The sequence below is a fragment of the Phocoena sinus genome, chromosome 1 (genome assembly GCF_008692025.1).
Source record: "Phocoena sinus isolate mPhoSin1 chromosome 1, mPhoSin1.pri, whole genome shotgun sequence".
In the NCBI taxonomy this organism is placed as follows: Eukaryota; Metazoa; Chordata; class Mammalia; order Artiodactyla; family Phocoenidae; genus Phocoena; species Phocoena sinus.
Genome location: NC_045763.1, coordinates 110,222,762 through 110,241,995, shown reverse-complemented (window position 1 = coordinate 110,241,995; position 19,234 = coordinate 110,222,762). Strand labels below are relative to the sequence as shown.

The 19,234-nt window shown below is 37.7% G+C and overlaps 1 protein-coding gene across 5 annotated transcripts in view; it reads left to right on the top strand.

Moving 5' to 3' along the window:
- Positions 1 to 19,234, top strand: part of ARNT (aryl hydrocarbon receptor nuclear translocator) — a 64,309-nt gene that overhangs the window by 36,139 nt on the left and 8,936 nt on the right. For 3 of the 5 annotated variants that reach the window (XM_032624993.1, XM_032624992.1, XM_032624995.1), the window contains 10 exons: positions 504 to 548; positions 2,851 to 3,064; positions 6,814 to 7,027; positions 8,219 to 8,321; positions 11,391 to 11,456; positions 11,877 to 11,962; positions 13,511 to 13,587; positions 14,245 to 14,379; positions 16,634 to 16,708; positions 18,873 to 19,024. In XM_032624993.1, coding sequence (XP_032480884.1) covers positions 504 to 548; positions 2,851 to 3,064; positions 6,814 to 7,027; positions 8,219 to 8,321; positions 11,391 to 11,456; positions 11,877 to 11,962; positions 13,511 to 13,587; positions 14,245 to 14,379; positions 16,634 to 16,708; positions 18,873 to 19,024 — 1,167 coding nt within the window. The remainder of the gene's footprint in view (positions 1 to 503; positions 549 to 2,850; positions 3,065 to 6,813; positions 7,028 to 8,218; positions 8,322 to 11,390; positions 11,457 to 11,876; positions 11,963 to 13,510; positions 13,588 to 14,244; positions 14,380 to 16,633; positions 16,709 to 18,872; positions 19,025 to 19,234) is intronic. The other 2 variants (XM_032624997.1, XM_032624994.1) reach the window with 1 other exon arrangement.

Sequence of the window (19,234 nt, the reverse complement as noted above, 5' to 3'; positions counted from 1 at the left end):
GATTTACTGTTTGATTTTTTTTCATTATAGAATAGCATATGTGGATATCATTTTCTTTTCAGATTGGGAGCATTGTGTGAGAATGGTATTCCCTTGTTTGTTTCTTGTTCAAACTGTATATCCTTGGTTTCTACAGAGAATGATTGGCTTACTGTGCTCAGATTATGTTAATTTATAATGAATATTGGCCTTGCTTTTATGTTGACCTTTGTCCTGTAAGTTACTTTTTCTTAATCCTAACAGATGGCTTTGTAGAGTTACAGGCAAGGTTCTTGTCCATATTTCCATTTTCCCCTCTCTTCTCTGCATCTGTTTTGTTCTATTTCTTTTCTTTCCTTCCCTTCCCTTTTTTCTCTGTCCCTTCCCTCTCTCCTTCCCTTCCTCCCTCCCTTCCTTTCTTCCTTTCTCTTTCTTCCCTTCTTCCCTTCCTCCCTCCCTTCTTTCCTTCCTTCCTTCTTTATTTTTATTTTACTTTTAGCTTAGTTCGTTAATTCTGTTTCTAGGTCGGATGATGAGCAGAGCTCTGCGGATAAGGAGAGACTCGCCAGGTAGGAGAACAGTGTCTTTTGGCATGATGAAGCAGATCATGCTGCTTTTTCTATCCTTTTTCTTATTCTGCTCTTTTCTTCCCCTTTCTCTTCGTGTTTTTCCTTGTCTGTGGCAAGAGAGGACAAGATTTTTAGAAGTTTGTGTGTAACAGGAACTTTGGCTTCCCCCATCAGAAAGTGGGTGGTTGAAGGAACTTTACTTAGGCATTTAAGAAATTGCTGTTAGTTTTTATAGATTTCTCTTTTTATCTTTATCTTAGCACTAAGTTTCACAGAATAAAAAGCTTTCAGAAATAGTGCAGCTGTGCCAGTTGGTGCTTTAGCCGGGAAATACTCCTTTATCAGAAAACCAATAAATATATCTGTGTTTGCAATTAGTTCCCAGTCTTTAGGCCTCAGTATTTACTCCACACCTCTCTAGTAGGCTCACCCTTATTTTCCTGTGTAGACTCACAGTCTAGATTACTTTGTCACGGCAGTACTGGTGTTGCTTTGGTGATTGAATCTTTTGTGTTTCCCAGAAAAGCTTAGGAGCCTAGATGTGGCTGTTTAAAAGATCAGCCTTATGGATTTCAGTGTCAGAAATCTGTCAGATACTAGGAATATGGGTGCTTTATGTTTGAGTATTGAATTTTATGTTTCTCAGGCAAAGTAACTAAATGTCAATCTATGTTGTGAGACCTTTTCAGTAAAGGAGACTCTATGGAGTTCTCTTTGGAGACTGTTGTCGATAATGTAGAAATACTGTGGAAGAAATGTTGTGCCCAAATTTTCCTGTTTTTTGGTCTCTGTGATTTGGGATACTCAGTAGGAGGTAGATCACTAGTACCGGTACCAGTTTTTATTACTTCCCCTCTCTTACCTACCATTTCCTCTTTCAGCTGGGCCGCAAGCTCATTTTGCTGCCATTTCAACTTATGTCTCCTATGAACTCTTTCACTTTCATAAAACTGATTGTTGTGGTATGGTGGGAAGAACATTGCCTTCATTGGGAATGAGGGCAGCCCTTAGAAGAGTCAGTTAACTGCTTGACCTTAGTTTGCTCTTATCATAAAAAAGAGATTTATGTTAGATTTGTTGTGTTCTTTTTGTTTTGGCAGAGAACTTTTGTTCCAGTAGAATCCTTAAGTGGTAATAGAAGTCAATAAAAAAGACAAAAGCAAAGCTGCTCAAGTAAAAACAGAAGTGTAGCATGTTGTTTGGGTCTCTCCTTGAAGCAGTCCCACAGAAGACACTGAGGAACTATTAGGCTTTTCAGAAATCCAGTTTGAAAACTACTGGATTATTATTTTTAACAATGATACTCTGTTTGATTTTGAGGAAGTCAGTATTGGAGATATGTTCCACTTACCCTGGTGAGATCCAGATTGTATGTTTTCAGGCCTTTAAACATCTTCCTGTCCACTTCACTCCTATTCTCCAGTTCACTTTGTCCCAAATTGGGCACCCATAAGGGACCTCTAGTAGATGATATCTTACAAATCTCATGAGCTCAGTGTACTGGCACCAAACCCAGATAGAGAAGGTAGGGCTTTGTGCATTAGTGGGACAAGTAAAACTTCCAATTCTGCCGTCTAGTGTTGAGAATAAGAGAGATGCTTAGAACAAACAGCAATTTTATAGACCAAGGGAATCTATACTATCAATTCCTGTATCAGCTGTTGAGCAACATACTTGTGTTGGAAAAAATTGGTCATTTTATGTTTTCAGCCTTTAAATAGTTGAATTGGTAGACATGAAATCAGCCAAGCTGCTTTCAGCATTTGTTAAGACTGTCATTTCTTTTTTTTTTTCTAACATCTTTATTGGAGTATAATTGCTTTACAATGGTGTGTTAGTTTCTGCTTTATAACAAAGTGAATCAGCTGTACATATACATATATCCCCATATCTCTTCCGTCTTATATCTCCCTCCCTCCCACCCTCCCTATCCCACCCCTCTAGATGGTCACAAAGCACTGAGGTAATCTCCCTGTGCTATGTGGCTGCTTCCCAAGACTGTCATTTCTTAAAATACATTTTGTTCTGAGGGAGTGGTAATTTACATAGGAAGTGAAGGTTCCAGGAGTTAGAATTGCTGGTATCTGCTTGTACCCTGTCTGCCTCATTAGTTTCTATTCCATACTTGCTCTGCATGAGAAGTTTGGCGAGCCTTACTTTAACTTCTGAGACTTAAGCATCACTAAATCTAAATACCATATTTCTTCAGCAGCTCACTTGGTATTCATATCTCTCTCCTGGCTCCCAAATGGCCAGATGTGACCACCTGGATGGGGCTTCTCCTCTCTCTCTCTCCATGCAGGGAAAACCATAGTGAAATTGAACGGCGCCGACGGAACAAGATGACAGCCTACATAACAGAACTGTCAGACATGGTACCCACCTGTAGTGCCCTGGCTCGAAAACCAGACAAGCTAACCATCTTACGCATGGCGGTTTCTCACATGAAGTCCTTGCGAGGAACTGGCAACACATCCACTGATGGCACCTACAAGCCGTCTTTCCTCACTGATCAGGTCTCTGGGAAGCACAGCTGAGAGAGTCTAGAATCTTTTGAAGGTTTTGATCCTTTTGGGGTAGATGACCATAATCCTGAATAGCACATTATATTGGGAGTCAGAGCAGAGCTAAGTCTGTAGTTTCTTATTTATTTAATTTATTTTTCGACTGCTTTGGGTCTTCGTTGCTGCGTGCAGGCTTTTTCTAGTTACGGTGAGCGGGAACTACTCTTAGTTGTGGTGCGCAGGCTTCTCATTGCGGTGGCTTCTCTTGTTGTGGAGCACGGGCTCTAGGCGCGTGAGCTTCAGTAGTTGTGGCTTGCGGGCTCAGTAGTTGTGGTTTGTGGGCTCTAGAGAACAGGCTCAGTAGTTGTGGCACATGGGCTTAGTTGCTCCGCAGCATATGGGATCTTCTCGGACCAGGGCTCAAACCCGTGTCCCCTGCATTGGCAGGCAGATTCTTAACCACTGTGCCACTAGGGAAATCCCTGTAGATTCTTTAAAGCACAAGAATTCCGCTCTGAAGGAAATATTCAGACCATGGGAGAGTGAGTTTTGATCCCTGACTATATCATTTATTAGCTTTGGAGCAGTGAGAAGTAGAGAAGAATTGTGAAAGCTATTTAGCAAAACTTATAGGTACTTTAGAACTGTACTCATGAAGAACAGTGGAATCACAGGGAGAAGAAATGACTGTGTCCATGAACCAGTCCTTTTCCTTGGCTTTAGGGTTATAGAAGATGGAAGGAAACTATTTTTTATTCTTGAAGCAGCTTCCAGTTTTAGTGATACAAGGAGTCTAATAGGAAGTTGTTGTTGCTTAGAGATGTGCTCTGTTACATTTGATGCACTATGAGAAAAATAGAGAAGGCAAAAACATTTCCAGCCTTTCAGGAACTCAGTCTGAATATGGATATGTGAGTGGTAGGATACACACATAAGTGAAAAATGATAGGAAAATGGGTACAGAGAAGAAATGCCTTAAAAAAACTTATTAATAATTTATATAGGATTAAATGTGTGTGTGTGTGTGTGTGTGTGTGTGTGTGTATACTAGAGGGATAGCTAAAGTGAATAGAATGGCCAGGCCTGAGTGAGAATAGTCAGCAAAAACTTCAAAGAGTAAGGAAGCCATGTTGTGTTTTATTAAAAATAACACTTGATTATTGCAGAAAAATTTGTAAAATATAGGATGTATAGGGAAGAAAAAATTGACCTGTGATGCCATGCTTTTATTCAGAGGATTAGAAGGAAAGAAAGAATATAATTTGGAAGAAAGCAATAAGAATTTTCCAAATAGGATGGTCTGTATGAAAGTACATATAGCACAGATATTATATATATGTACAATGAAATAGCTAATCAATTTGTTCTAACAGAACACATACAGATATTGATTCAACAAACTCCAGTAATGCACATTTTTAAGCTAACCAGGTTCTTTGTGCTATTAGAAATGTAAAGAATGGTAAGAGATAGTCACTGGTAGAAACAGACATGTAAGTAAATCAATCATAATATAAACACAGAATCAGTTCTGTATCAGAAGGAGGTGCAGTAATAAGTCCTGTAGAAGTGAAAATATGGAAAGCAAAGAATAGAGGAATAGGGTTGTAAGTATTGGAAATAACTTGATCAAAAGCATAGTGAGAATAATCAGGTTATTCAAGGAAAATCAGGTAGTTCAGCATGCCTTGGGAGATGGTAATAGGAAAGTAGACTGGGACCTGATGATGGAATATTTAGGTGTTATGTTAAATAATTTAGATTTTAATTTTTAGGCAATGGGGAAAATTAAAATTAATTTAGATTTTAATTTTTAGGCAATAAAAAATGTGGTAGCATTTTAAGGATGGATTGGAGACAGTGAAAGCAGGAAGACCATTTGTCTTGGCATGAGATGACTAGGACAGTGACATTGTATTTGAAAATAAAATTGATAAAACTGAGTTATCCCTGGAGTGTGAGAAAAAGGAGTTAAGAGTTTTGAGGCCTGTATCCTGAGAGGAAGGGGATACTGTTAATCAAGAAAGGGAATGCTAGAAGAGCACAGAGTATTGTTTTTGAAGGGGGAAATGACAGGTTTTGAGATGTTGAAATTGAATTGCTGGTAAAATGTCTATTTGGAGATGCTTAATAGATTTTAGGCAAGTCTAGGCATATGGATTTGGGTATCATTTCTTAGTGGAGGAGTGGATATGATTTCTCAGGGAGAGAGTATGGAATAGAGAAAAGAACTTAAGATAGAACCTTGGAAATGCCTATATTTGAGACTTGAACAAAGGAAAGGGAACCTGAAGCAGAGAAGGTACATTTGGAAAGGAAGTATAAGTTGGAGTGCAGTGTCATAGAAGCTAGGAAGAAATAAAATTTAAAGGATAAAGTGAACAACACTATCAGATATGCAGTGACATTGAGTAAAATGATATGGACTCAGGAAAGGGGACTTGAGTTGGCATTTAGGAATACATTAGTAACCTGAAAAAACATGAATATAGTGGTTTAGAGTGAAGATTGCAGTGGGTTTGAGAAATAAGTGAAAAGTAATAGAGAGTAGAGCCAGTGAGTGTAACACTACTCTTAATTTAAGCTTGGCGCTGAAAGATGAATCGGGCAAAGTTGAGGGAAGTTTTGTATAGAATTGAGAAAACTTGATCATGTTTAAGATCTGAGGAGAGGGACTTCCCTTGTGGCGCAGTGTTTAAGAGTCCACCTGCCAGTGCAGGGGACACAGGCTTGAGCCTTCGTCCAGGAAGATCCCACATGCGGCGGAGCAACTAAGCCCATGTGCCACAACTACTGAGCCTGCGCTCTAGAGCCCATGACCCACAACGACTGAAGCCCGTGTGCCAAGAGCCCGTGCTCCGCAACAAGAGAAGCCAGCGCAATGAGAAGCCTGCGCACTGCAACGAAGAGTGGCCCCCGCTCGCCACAACTAGAGAAAGCCCGCGCACAGCAACCAAGACCCAACACAGCCAAAAATAAATAAATAAATTTATTTATTTAAAAAAAAAAAAGATCTGAGGGGAAAGAGAGAGAAGAACGCCAATATTTGTAGAGCAAGATCCTAAAAAGAGACCAGAGAGAGTGAGATCTAGAACTCAATTATTTATTTATTTATTTGAAAAGTAATTTTTAAAAATTTATTTATTTATTTAATTTATTTATTTTTGGCTGTGTTGGGTCTTCATTGCTATGCGCGGGCTCTCTCTAGTTGTGGAGAGTGGGGGCCACTCTTCGTTGCGGTGCGCAGGCTTCTCATTGCGGTGGCTTTTCTTGTGGCGGAGCATGGGCTCTAGGCATGGGGGCTTCAGTAGTTGTGGCGAGCGGGCTCTAGAGCACAGGCTCAGTAGTTGTGGCGCGTGGGCTTCATTGCTCCACGGCATGTGGGAACTTCCCGGACCAGGGCTTGAACCCGTGTCCCCTGCATTGGCAGGCGGATTCTTAACCACTGTGCCACCAGGGAAGCCCAAGAACTCAATTATTGTTAATGGTAAGCCTTTTTATTCCCTGTCTTGAGTTCTGAGGTAAAGAGGAGGAGATGGATAGTGACATAGACACATTGAGGAAATACCTATTGGAAAAAACTCTCTTGTCCGTGAAGGTAGTTACATTTAGGTTGCAAAGCTGTGCCTGTGGATTAGACAGAAGCCAGCAATTACTTATGGAGAATACATATGGCCTGAAGTGTCTTACTTCTTTCCATGAATAATATTTGGTTTTTCAGAAGAGTTCAGTATTAACTTGTATTTCTCTTCCTTGGGCAGGAACTGAAACATTTGATCTTGGAGGCAGCAGATGGCTTTCTGTTTATTGTCTCATGTGAGACAGGCCGGGTGGTATATGTCTCTGACTCAGTGACCCCTGTTTTGAACCAGCCACAGTCTGAATGGTTTGGTAGCACACTCTATGATCAGGTGCACCCAGATGATGTGGACAAACTTCGTGAGCAGCTTTCCACTTCGGAAAATGCCCTGACAGGTATGAGTTAATATGGATGGAAAATGAATAGCAAATTCTTTCTTCTTTTTTTTTCTGCGTTAGAAGAGGTATTTTAACTCTTAAATTTTTTGATTGAATCTGGCAAAACTTTTAGAATTTTCTCCTTTAATGAATATAATCTGTTCTTTTTATCCACTGCAGGTAATATATTTTGTATCTCATCTTTAGAAAATGTTTCATTAGTGACAATGCTTATAAAAAGTTTACTTTGATCTTAATATTAGTGTAAATACACAATAAAGGCCAAGCTTACAATAACCCCCACCCCCACCCCTCCAGCCATTCCAGAAGAATGAAATTATTCGTTTTCTGTCTCATTTGTATGGGTAAATACCTGGTATTTTTTCTACCCAGTTGTGCTTGGCTTTGGCTTGGTATTAGGTTCTATGATAGTAGATTTTTATTTTAGAGGGGAATGATTATCAGTGTGTAAGGTGTTTTCTTGGTCTGTTTTTATATTTATACTATCTTTCTGTCTTGTTTTTGCCCCCACCTCCACACCCTCATTTAATGTTATTCAGTCCTTCTGCCCTAGTTTGGCTGAAGGAAACAAGTCACATCTGCTCCTAAGCGATCTAGAAAAAATTTTAATGTGGAAGCAGATTAAAACTGGTAATTAAAATAAAATCCATTATGGTCATATTAATGTTGGTATTTAGCTTTCATTTATGTTTTTATGGTTTCATTTTCCTAGTTCTTCTTTTTCCCAAAAGTTCCCACTGGTTTCTGTATAATAAAGGGAGGAACAATTTTAGCATGAGACAGATGGGTATTTCTGTAGCATATAAAATTACTTGTTATTAAACCAGTGACATTCACTCCATGCATGTGTGTGTGCATGCATACGCACATGCATGTGTGTTTATAAAAATAATCAGACCTAAGGATATAGCCTTGCTCTTGCTTGCCAACTTTACCTACTTCTACTCCTGTCTTGCCTTGCACAAAGTTATTTCCAGTGCTTTGAACTGAAGAGTAAGATTCACTGATGGGAACAGAGGTGTTTTAGGCTTGAAAAAAATCCATCTCCTACTTGGCTTATTCTCTTATAAGCAAGGAGATTGGAGAGCATGAATAGGCTACTTACTTATCTTTGCCTCCAGTATCTCTCTCTCCCTCTTCCCCACACACAAGAATGTACTCCAGACTGTTCTTCACATCCTTCTTCAGGGCGTATCCTTGATCTGAAGACTGGAACAGTGAAAAAGGAAGGTCAACAGTCTTCCATGAGGATGTGTATGGGCTCAAGGAGATCTTTTATTTGCCGTATGAGGTGAGTGCCAGGATGAGGATTGTGATTTGCCGTAGGAAGAATTAAGAGCTGAGGGTTTGATTTCTGGTCAGAGGAGTTAAACTTCTAAAGCCAAGCTCCAGTTAGATTAAATTTAGCTCTCAAGACCCATGTGAGTTGTGACACAGAATAAAGCGTTAAGGAAACGAACATTTACTGAACTCCTCCTATGCCAAACATTATGATAGGTGCTTTATGTCTGTCATCTCATTTCCCACAACTGCCCAATAGGGTAGAATTCATGGTTACTATTTTGCTGATTAAAAAAAAAAAAAAGACTCAAAGAAATTGACTTCCCAGGATTACATAGACAATGTTTGATACAGGATTTTATTCTAATCCATACTAGTCGGATGCCAATACCTATGTTTTTTCCCAGTATATCACAAGGCAACATCCATGTACTCAGACCATTTCTGCACCCCTCCTTTTTTTGTAGAAATTTAAGACTTTATTATGTCTTTCACTTAATATTTAGCATTAATAAATTATATACTATACATTTTAGGATTCTGAAGAAAGGATGGTGATACTTTTCTTCACAACTAGAGAAAATACTTCTTAAAGTCACAAAATAAATTCAGGTTGTATAATGGAAATTGACTACATTGTACGAGAGGATGCTTCTTAGAAATGATGAATAGGATATTAAGAAAGGTTTCCTGGGGGAGTTTAAAAATAATTGAATATTATGTGGCTTAGTGGTTTAGAGTAGTTTCTGGACCCAGACTACTGGATTTATCACTTATCTTCTGAGACCTTGAGCAGATTAAATGACTGCTTTGTGTTTGCTTTTTTAAAAAATATTTATTTATTTATTTATTTTTGGCTGGATCGGGTCTTAGTTGCAGCGCATGGGCTCTTTGTTGCAGTGCATGGGCTTCTCTCTAGTTGCGGTGTGCAGGCTCCAGAGCACATGGACTCAGTAGTTGTGACGTGTGGGCTCTCTGGTTGTGGTGCGCGGGCTCCAGAGTGGGTGGTCTCAGTAGTTGTGGCTCACAGGCTTAGTTGCTCCACAGCATCTGGGATCTTAGTTCCCTGACGAGGGATCGAACCTGCGTCTTCTGCATTGGAAGGCAGATTCTTAACCACTGGACCACCAGGGAGGGTCCCCCTGCTTTGTGTTTTTATTTCTTCCTGTAATATTGGGAGTTTTATCAACCTCATAAAGTTGTTATAAGGATTAGATGAATAAATATATGTAAAGATGCTTAAAATAGTACATGACACATGTAAAATTCTGTGTAAATTTTATTTATTATTAAAGAAGTGAAAGAAAGAAAGTAGAGGATGGGAGAGAGTGTTGCAACATGTGGACATGGCTAATGCAAAGACATAGGCAGGAACAAGATAAATAATAACGAAATATAGCAAATAGATTGTGTTGCAGCATAGTGCTGGAGTCAACAAACCACAACTCTTTGTTTGTAAATAAATCTTTATTAGAACATAGCCATGCCCATTTGTTCGCATACTGTCTGTAGCTGCTTTTGTGCTATAATAGCAGAATTGACTAGTTGCAACAGATTGTATGGCCCACAAAGCTGAAAATATTTACTGTCTGGTCATTTACAGAAAAAGTATACTAACCCCTGATGTAGAGAATCTCTGCATTTGCAGAGCATGTAGAACATTTTGACTTAAAATTCTGGGACAGTTACAAGTTGTAGAAATACCAAACCTGAATTCTTTATCCTTCCTTGTTAGGGGCATTGTCACCAATTTTCTGTGTCAAGTTGTATTCAGAACCCGTTATCTGGCTGTTAACTGATGGAAGCTTCTTTGATAGTGTAGTGCAACTTTTTTTTTTATTTATTTTTTTATTGAAGTATAGTTGAATTACAGTGTTGTGTTAATTACTGCTGTGCAGCAAAGTGACTCAGTTATACATATATATTTTCATATTCTTTTCCATTATAGTTTATCACAGGATATTGAATATAGTTCCCTGTGCTATACAGTAGGACCCTGTTGTTTATCCATTCTACATATACCAGTTTGCATCTGCTAATCCCAGACTCCCAGTCCAGTCCTCTCCTACCTCCCTCCCCCTTGGCAACCTCCAGTCTGTTCTCTATGCCCCTGATTCTGTTTCTGTTTCATAGATAGGTTCATTTGTGTCATATTTTAGATTCCACATATAGGTGATATCATATGGTATTTGTCTTTCTCCTTCTGTTTTACTTCACTTAATATAATGATCTCTAGTTGCATCCATGTTGCTGCAAATGGCATTTCGTTCTTTTTTGTGGCTGAGAGTATTCCATTGTATATATGTACCACATCTTCTTTATCCATTCTTCTTTCAGTGGACATTTAGGTTGTTTCCATGTATTGGCTATCATGAAAAGTGCTGCTGTGAACGTAGGGGTGCATGTATAATACCCTTTTTTTTTTTTTTTTTTTTTTTTTTTTGTACGCGGGCCTCTCACCGTTGTGGCCTCTCCCATTGTGGAGCACAGGCCCCGGACGCGCAGGCTCAGCAGCCATGGCTCACAGGCCCAGCTGCTCCGCGGCATGTGGGATCCTCCTGGACCGGGGCACGAACCCGTGTCCCCTGCATCGGCAGGTGGACTCTCAACCACTGCGCCACCAGGGAAGCCCTATAATACCTTTTTGAATTATAGTTTTGTCTGGGTATATTCCCAGGAGTGGGATTGCTAGATCATATGGTAATTCTATTTTTAGTTTTCTGAGGAACCTCCATACTGTTTTCCACAGTGGCTGCATCAACTTACATTCCCACCAACAGTGTCAGAGGGTTCCCTTTTCTCCATACCCTCTCCAGCGTTTGTTATTTGTAGACATTTTAATGATGGCCATTCTGACTGGCATGAAGTGGTACCTCATTGTAGTTTTGATTTGCATTTCTCTAATAATTAGCGATGTTGAGCATCTTTTCATGTGCCTATTGGCCATCTGTATTTCTTCCTTGGAGAAATGTCTCTTTAAGTCTTCTGCCCATTTTTCCATTGGGTTGTTTGTTTTTTTGTTGAGTTATGAATGATAGTGCAACTTAATTGCTTTTAATCTCTCTGTTCATTGAAACAGGTGTGGCAGTAGCTCTGTGGACCCAGTCTCCATGAATAGACTGAGCTTTGTAAGAAACAGATGCAGGTGAGATCCTAAGCTGTAAAAAAAAACCCAAAGGGATGGCCAAGTACCTTTAGAGATCGTCACATTTTCAACTATTTTACTATTGTACCTCCTTCAGTAGCCCTCACCCTCATCCCTCACTTCCCAGTTACTTTTTTTCTGGCAATATTTTCCTGAACTTCTAAAGCTTTTTCTCATCCTGTTTAAGGAAGTTATGCTACCACTTTACCTATTGATACTTTCTTCCTGCTGCAGTACCTTTCAGTTGCTTTACTTTGGCAAAGGTAAAAAATATGCTGGTCACTTTTGGGTGGGAAAGGTCCAAGTACACTCGTCCTGTTTTATAAACACCCAAGAGCCTAAAGTTAAAGGTACTAAGCCAGCATTGCCTTTTAAATGTTACTGGGTAGGGTTTTCTCCTCACACCTGTAATTTTTCTAGGAATGGACTTGGCTCCGTGAAGGATGGGGAACCTCATTTCGTGGTGGTCCACTGCACAGGCTATATCAAGGCCTGGCCCCCAGCAGGTAGGAAAGTTGAATAGTGACTTCTTCCTGGGTGCAGCAAGTTCCTCACAGAGTCCAAGAAAGTTAGCTAATATTTATCATGTACCTGTAGTATATGAAATGTACTTTGGTATAAACTGTAATAGGAAAGAAAAAGTGGACTCCTTCCCTTCCTTTATGGATCTTATATTCCAGTTAGGGAGATGGATTACTCAGACTTGAAAATGACTTGGTGATGGCTGTGTCACAGAATGTAGTTTTTAAATGTCCAAATAGTAATGTATACTGAATACCTGTATCTAAGTATCTGTGTGCAAAGAAGCAGTTGACGTCGAATGCAGTTGATTTGGGAAAGTTTTATAAGAAGGAGCAAGATTTGGCTGGAGAACCGGGTAAATGGCTTGATTGTAGTAACTTGTAAAGGGGATATTCTCTGCAAATACTTTAAATCAGGATGTGAGCGGATTAATTTTACTAGAACTTGAAGTCAAAAAGGGAATGTGAGAAAAGTGGTTGGGGTACAAGGATCAGCCTTTTAACCTGGCTTGTCAGAATTTCCAAATCGTAGCAATTTTATTACCTCCCTGCTGGCTAGGTGTGCCTGGGAAGTGGGGGTTGTAGGGAGATAGAAACTAAGAGAGGCAAGGTGGTATATTTTGGTAAAGGTTAAACTTTGGATTTGGAAAAACCTGGGTTTGATTCTGGCATTGTTATTTATTAGTGGTATAACTTAGGGTAAGTTGCTTGACTTGTATGGGAAAAAAAACCCCTCAATTTTCTCATCTATAATTTAGAGATAATATAACCCATATAGAGTTATTGTGAGGATTAGATTTAATGTAAGGAAAGCACCCAGCCTAGTGCCTGGCATATGGTAGGCACCCAATAAATGGTAGTTAAATGTAATTAAGAAAAATTAATTTTAAGTCATAATGAAGTTTGAACTTTTTAGTTTATATACTGTATAAACCATGCGTTTGAGATACACATGATCTTTTATACTTCTGTGTAGCTCTCAAAGAAATACTATTTTTCTTGGTAAAAAGAAGAAAAATATGCAAAGAGTAGGGGGAAAGTGCATCCTTCTTCCCTTTCCACATAAACATTGAAACACTAGCTTGTCTCTTTTCCAAAGTACATAAATAACTATTGGTGTTTGGTTTAATCTCATTTTTGTTGTTTGCTTACTTTGAAAGTCACAGGTTAGGCAAGACATCCGTTCTCTGCCTGTGATATGGTCACAGAGTAAATGGCTGTCTTCATATGTATTTGGTTTGGCCAGCATAGTCTTTTAGAATACTTTGAGTGGGACCTGTACTCTGCAGTTTATTATAATTAATGTGAGTATAATATATGAATTAATATATATAAAAGTACTTAAAATAGTACCTGATATATATGGTAAGTTCTTTGGGTTGTTAACCTTTATTTCTTATCTTTCAGCAGTCTGTATTGTTTCATACCTAGTCTCTTCATACCTACATGTGTTTTAAATCTTTACATATCTGACTTTTGAAGGCAATTGAGTTTGAGATACCTGTTAAACCTTTTAACTTCACCTTCCTGAAGGTGTCTCCCTCCCAGATGATGACCCAGAGGCTGGCCAGGGGAGCAAGTTTTGCCTAGTGGCTATTGGCAGACTACAGGCAAGTATGAATTTTTCACATCGATATCACCCATTGTCAGTGGGAGAAAATCTCCTTCAGGATGTGTTAATGTTATTTTTTCTTTTACTCTCTGAATACAAATGAAGAATTCTGAAAAACTCCGAATATTTTGAGGAATATGGTATTCATAGTTAACATTGCTTCTCTTGGATTTAGCAGAAGCTGAAGAGAGTGAGAGAGAGAGATCTTTTCCTCTTTCATACTTTTAGCTTTGCAATGCTGAATTTTCTATTTCCAACTAATTTCTTTTGCTCCTATACAATAGAAGAGAGGTCTTTTCATTTTTCATTACATGACTAACAGTAGAGAATTGGAATTATTTTGATTCTCCTTATAAAAACAGATGTTTCTTGGTTACTTGGGAGTATAATTTTCCAATCTGAATAGTGAATACCACCTAGCTAAATGAAAGTAAGTGGGTTTTAGGTTGAATGAATTATTACCTTTCTTTACAAAGTTCGTGAAGAGTACATGTGTAGGAGTGGAGCTAGGCCTCATGCCCTATCTGTGATGATCACTTTTTCCTTTTTGGATGGGTTGTGAAAGTTTAGAAATTCCTAAAATTGGAAACCTGATGGGAAATACATCTGTAAAGAATCGTGTCTTTTTATCTCATTTTTATCTCTTTTCTTTCAGGTAACTAGTTCTCCCAACTGTACAGACATGAGTAATGTTTGTCAGCCAACGGAGTTCATCTCTCGACACAATATTGAGGGAATCTTCACTTTTGTGGATCATCGCTGTGTGGCTACCGTTGGCTACCAACCACAGGTGAGGAGCTGGAGCTATTACACCACTGATATTTAGGCTTCTGTTTTCCCTTTGCTATGCTGAGATTATTCAATCGTATAATTCCAGAGATAACCAAAACATGTCAGCCCCAACTCAGAAAAAGAGATGATCCTAGTCTGTTGATAGCTAAATATAATTTCAGCTTCCTACCAAGGTTATCATCTGATCTAGAAAACTATGGCTTGTGAAACCAGGCTGGAGCAGCAGGTACAGGTAATGTATTTCTTTTTTGTTAGTGATATTAATACAGATGATGATGCAAAAACTAGTTATAATGACTTGGCCACCTTTAGATAATTCATATAATCATCTAGTTGCATAATAACCCATAAAGTATGCAAATTTAGCACCAGTTATTATGATTTATTTAGATATCTCATTCAGCAGACCAGGTAACTATGTCTGAATTGAGAAACAAGTCATTACATAAACTTTCAAAATTATAGCTGCCAGGAGGGACTTCTGTAAAGAGGTTGGTGCAAAAGAGATCTTGAAAAAGGAGAACAAAGAGAGCATTTACACTACCTGATGCAACACCTGTTGTAAAGCTGTTGTTACCAACACAGCGTGGTGTTGGTGTAGGAATAGTTACATATATCAGTAGATGAGAATCGAGTCTGTTCTCATATTTATGGTCAACTGATTTTCAACAAAGATGCCAAGACAATTCAAGGGGAAAAGAAGCTTTTCCAATAGATGGTGACGGAACAGTTGTATACTCATAGGCAAAACAAAACAGAAAGAACTTAGACTCTTACCTCACACCGTACACAGAAATCAACTCGAAGATATAAAGGTGTAAGTGCCAAAGTTATAAAACGTCTAGAAGAAAATAGGATAAAATCTTTGTGATCTTGAGTTAGGCAAAGATTTTTTTTTGGCCACGTTGTGCAGCTTGCAGGATCTTAATTCCCCCACCAGGAATTGAACCAAGGCCACAGCAGTGAAAGTGCCGAGTCCTAATGACTGGACTGCCAGGGAATTCCCTAGGCAAAGATTTTCTATATGACCCTAAGAGCATGATTCACAAAACAAAAAATTTGGTAAGTTGGGTTCCATAAAAGTTAAAATTTGCCCTCTTAAAAGGGTATCATTAAGAAAGTGAAAAGACCAGCCACAAATTGGGAGAAAATATTTCTAAATCATTTATCTGAAAAAGGATTTGTATCCAGACTAAAGAACTCTCAGAACTCATTAAGACAACCAGCCAGTAAAAAAGGGGCACAAGATTTGAATAGACATTTCACCAGAGAAGCAATATGAATGGCATATAAATAGTTGCTTGTCATTAGGAAAGTACGGATTAAAGCCACAATGAGATACCACTATATGCCCATTAGAATGGCTATCATCAAAAAGTATTGGCAGGAACATGGAGAAACAGAACCTTCATACATTGTTAGTAGATAAATAAAATGGTATAACTACTTCGGAAAACCATTTTGGCAGTTTCTTTAAAAGTTAAACATACACTTACCCTACAAATTAGCAATTCCACTCCTAAGTATTTACCCAAGAGAAATGAAAACATATGTTCACACAGATTTATACACAGATGTTCATATCTGTATTATTCATCATAGCCAAAAAGTGGAATGTCCATTAACTAGTGAATGGATACACACTGTGTTATATCCATGTTAGAATATTTATGAGCAATAGAAGGAATATACTATTGATACATGGAACAACATAGATGAACTTCAAAAATATTGTGTTAAATGAAAGAAGCCAGACACAGAAGACTACCTATTGTATGATTCCATTTGTGTAGAAAAGGCAAAACTGAAGAAGCAGAAGCAGATCAGTGGTTGGCCAAAGGATTAGGAGCAGGGATTGACTACAAACGGGCAGAAGGGCACTTTTGGGTGCAGTGGACGTGTTCTAAAACTGAATTGTGGTAATGGTTGTACAACTGTATAAATTTATTATAGGTCATCAAATTAGAATTATAAAATTCATTTAGAATGAGTGAGTTTATCTAAATTATACCTCAAATCTGTAAAAAATTCAGTTAAAATAAATGTACAAAATCCTGAAAAAGAAGAATGCTCTAGAGGTCAGTTGTTTAGCAGATTCAATCTTTTTTTGTTTGTCTTTTTTTTCCCCCTCCACTCTTATCCATAATCTTAGGATAAAAGCAAGAGAAATGAAATCCAAGTCCCCTGCTAATGGCCCAGGAAAGTTAGATGATCATAAAAGTGTCAATTTTACTCTTCTTTTTCTCTTTTAGGAACTCTTAGGAAAGAATATTGTAGAATTCTGTCATCCTGAAGACCAGCAGCTTCTAAGAGACAGCTTCCAACAGGTAACTTTTTTTCCTGGTTTGGATTGGAATAGTATTTTAATCTAATATCTATTATTACATTTATGCCACAAATATTTATTGACTGCTGATTAACCGAGTACTGTGGCAGGCCCTGCAGTTTTATGTTCTTTAGTACTTAACCTGTATTTTTAAGAAACAGAAAAGAACCAGTACTTTGAAACTATGGATAATGTTCAAGGTATTTTTGTTTGGCTTTGGCTACTCAGTGTCTTATATCCAAGGGGCTGTCTTTAAAGTATTTAAAATATTCTACACTTCACTGAACAGTGGATAGTAGTTGAAAAATTCATTTCATGGTTCTTTTATAGATAAGTGAAAGTTGGCTCTTAATTGTAAGCAAACTCTTAATTTCAGGCCCTAGATCCTGAAAACATCTGGCGAATTTAATTTCAGGACAGGCTTGGCTTTAGATAGTAGCTCTTACTTTATATTAGACTGGTTAGTTTTCCTCTTTAAACCTCAATAGTGTTTTTACTGATACAATGGGTATATAAGATAAAGCATTTAAAGCACAAAGGCCAACTTCTAGAGGAAATCAGACAATGGCAGTAAAAAGTCTCTCTGTCTCTAATTCCTCAGCATCACCTGTTCCATCCACTCACATTCCATGTACGGGTAGTCTTTTTTTTATTTTTTGTAGTGTAGTCTTAGAAAAGCTATTCTGACTTCTGTTGAAACCATTCAAAGCTAAGGACGTGGACTTCTGGCAGTGCGAGATGTTGTACAGTATATTTTAAATCCATGAAATTCATAATTCTCACGCTTAGGGCCACAGAGTATCACTTTATCATTTCTAGAAAAATGTTTATTCCAAAGCAATGGGCCATATATACACTCTGTAATCTCATGGTTTTTATTCTGACATCAGTTGCTGCTATGACACTAGAGTACAGAAGCAAAGGTACTTTTTAATGTGCAGACTAGTTGCTGCTTACTAGTTGCTGATATCTAGATTTTGATGTTTCATATGTCTAGATGGATTTGTATTTCTTTTTGCTTTTCAGTACATTTAGTTGCTATTTCTAATGAAGGTTGTTTTTCTCTTTTTTTTTTTTTCTTCCCATTTTGGTTCTTGTCATGCTTTGTTTCACATTTGATTTTTAAAGGTTTTATTTATGTATTTTAAATGTGCCATTTTATTATTGCTAAGTGAAGTATGTCCCGTTTTCTGTTATAATTATTTCTCAGTCAGATTGTAATGTCAGCGGTTACTGCCACACTCTTGTCAACTTAAACACAAATGTTATCACTTAACTTTTTCTTAAAAAGCAATTTAAAGTGTAGGTATTTTGAATTACTGGGCTTATACTTCATTGGCATGAATATGTACAGTAATAATCAGGTTTCAAATCCAGTACTTAGTTTGTATACAAATGTAATGATGTTCATTGTGCATATATTATACAGTAAGCACATGTATTAAAGACTACTTATTATTGTTTAAATGTAGATGTTCATATCTCATTTCTTTTTTATAATGTTAAATAAATGTTGTTCTTAAAAAAAGAAAAAAACACATAGCCTAGTGCTTGACATATAGTAAGTACCAAATAAATGTTAGCTGCTAATATTTTTTTTACTGTTAAGGAGGGGATTCAAAAGATTATTTTCTGTTCTTTGAGATTAGAAACTAAAATGATCTAAAGTTGCTTTCTTTTAAAAAATAAAAGCAAAGCAAAACTAAAGCCAACTTAGTTTTATTTATAGAAACCTTCATGGGTGCTATGAAAACAAATTCTCAGGCTTGGCAGAAAAAGCTAGGATTGAGGGGCAACATATAAGCTATGTTCAGTGTCATTAAACTTATAAACTCCTAGTAAATTTGCTAAATCAGTGTATCTTTAAGGGACTTTCTAAAGGAAGTGGGGAAAGGTAGTCTTTTCTCTCCTGGAATAATTGTTACTCCTGTTTGATATTGACAAGTGTGGTTAGATAGCTTGGGACTCTGAGAAGAAACATGATAAATATACCTCCTTATTGTTTAGTCACTTATTTTTACTCCCCAAAACAACAAAATGTTGTTTTGTTAGTAACATTGCAAGAGACTGTTACTTCAAGGACAGTGACACAAGGATCTTAAGGTTGTAAATGTCTAAAGAAAATTTTTTGTGGGTTTCAACTGATAGCATGAAAACTTTTTCAGGTGGTGAAGTTAAAAGGCCAGGTGCTATCTGTCATGTTCCGGTTTCGGTCTAAGAACCGAGAATGGCTCTGGATGAGAACCAGCTCTTTTACTTTCCAGAACCCTTACTCAGATGAAATTGAGTACATCATCTGTACCAACACCAATGTGAAGTATGTACCATAAAGACCTTTTCCAATGTTGGGATTTCTCACGGGCCAAGTCTGCTTAGCTGTATCAGGTTACCTCCTCTTCTACTTTTCTAGTAGTAAACACCATTATTTCTTCATCTTCCAACTTCTTAGAATTTGGGGTAGTTCATCCAGGTAGAGTAAAATATTTTTAATTTAATTTTTTACTAGAGTATAGTTGACTTATACAGG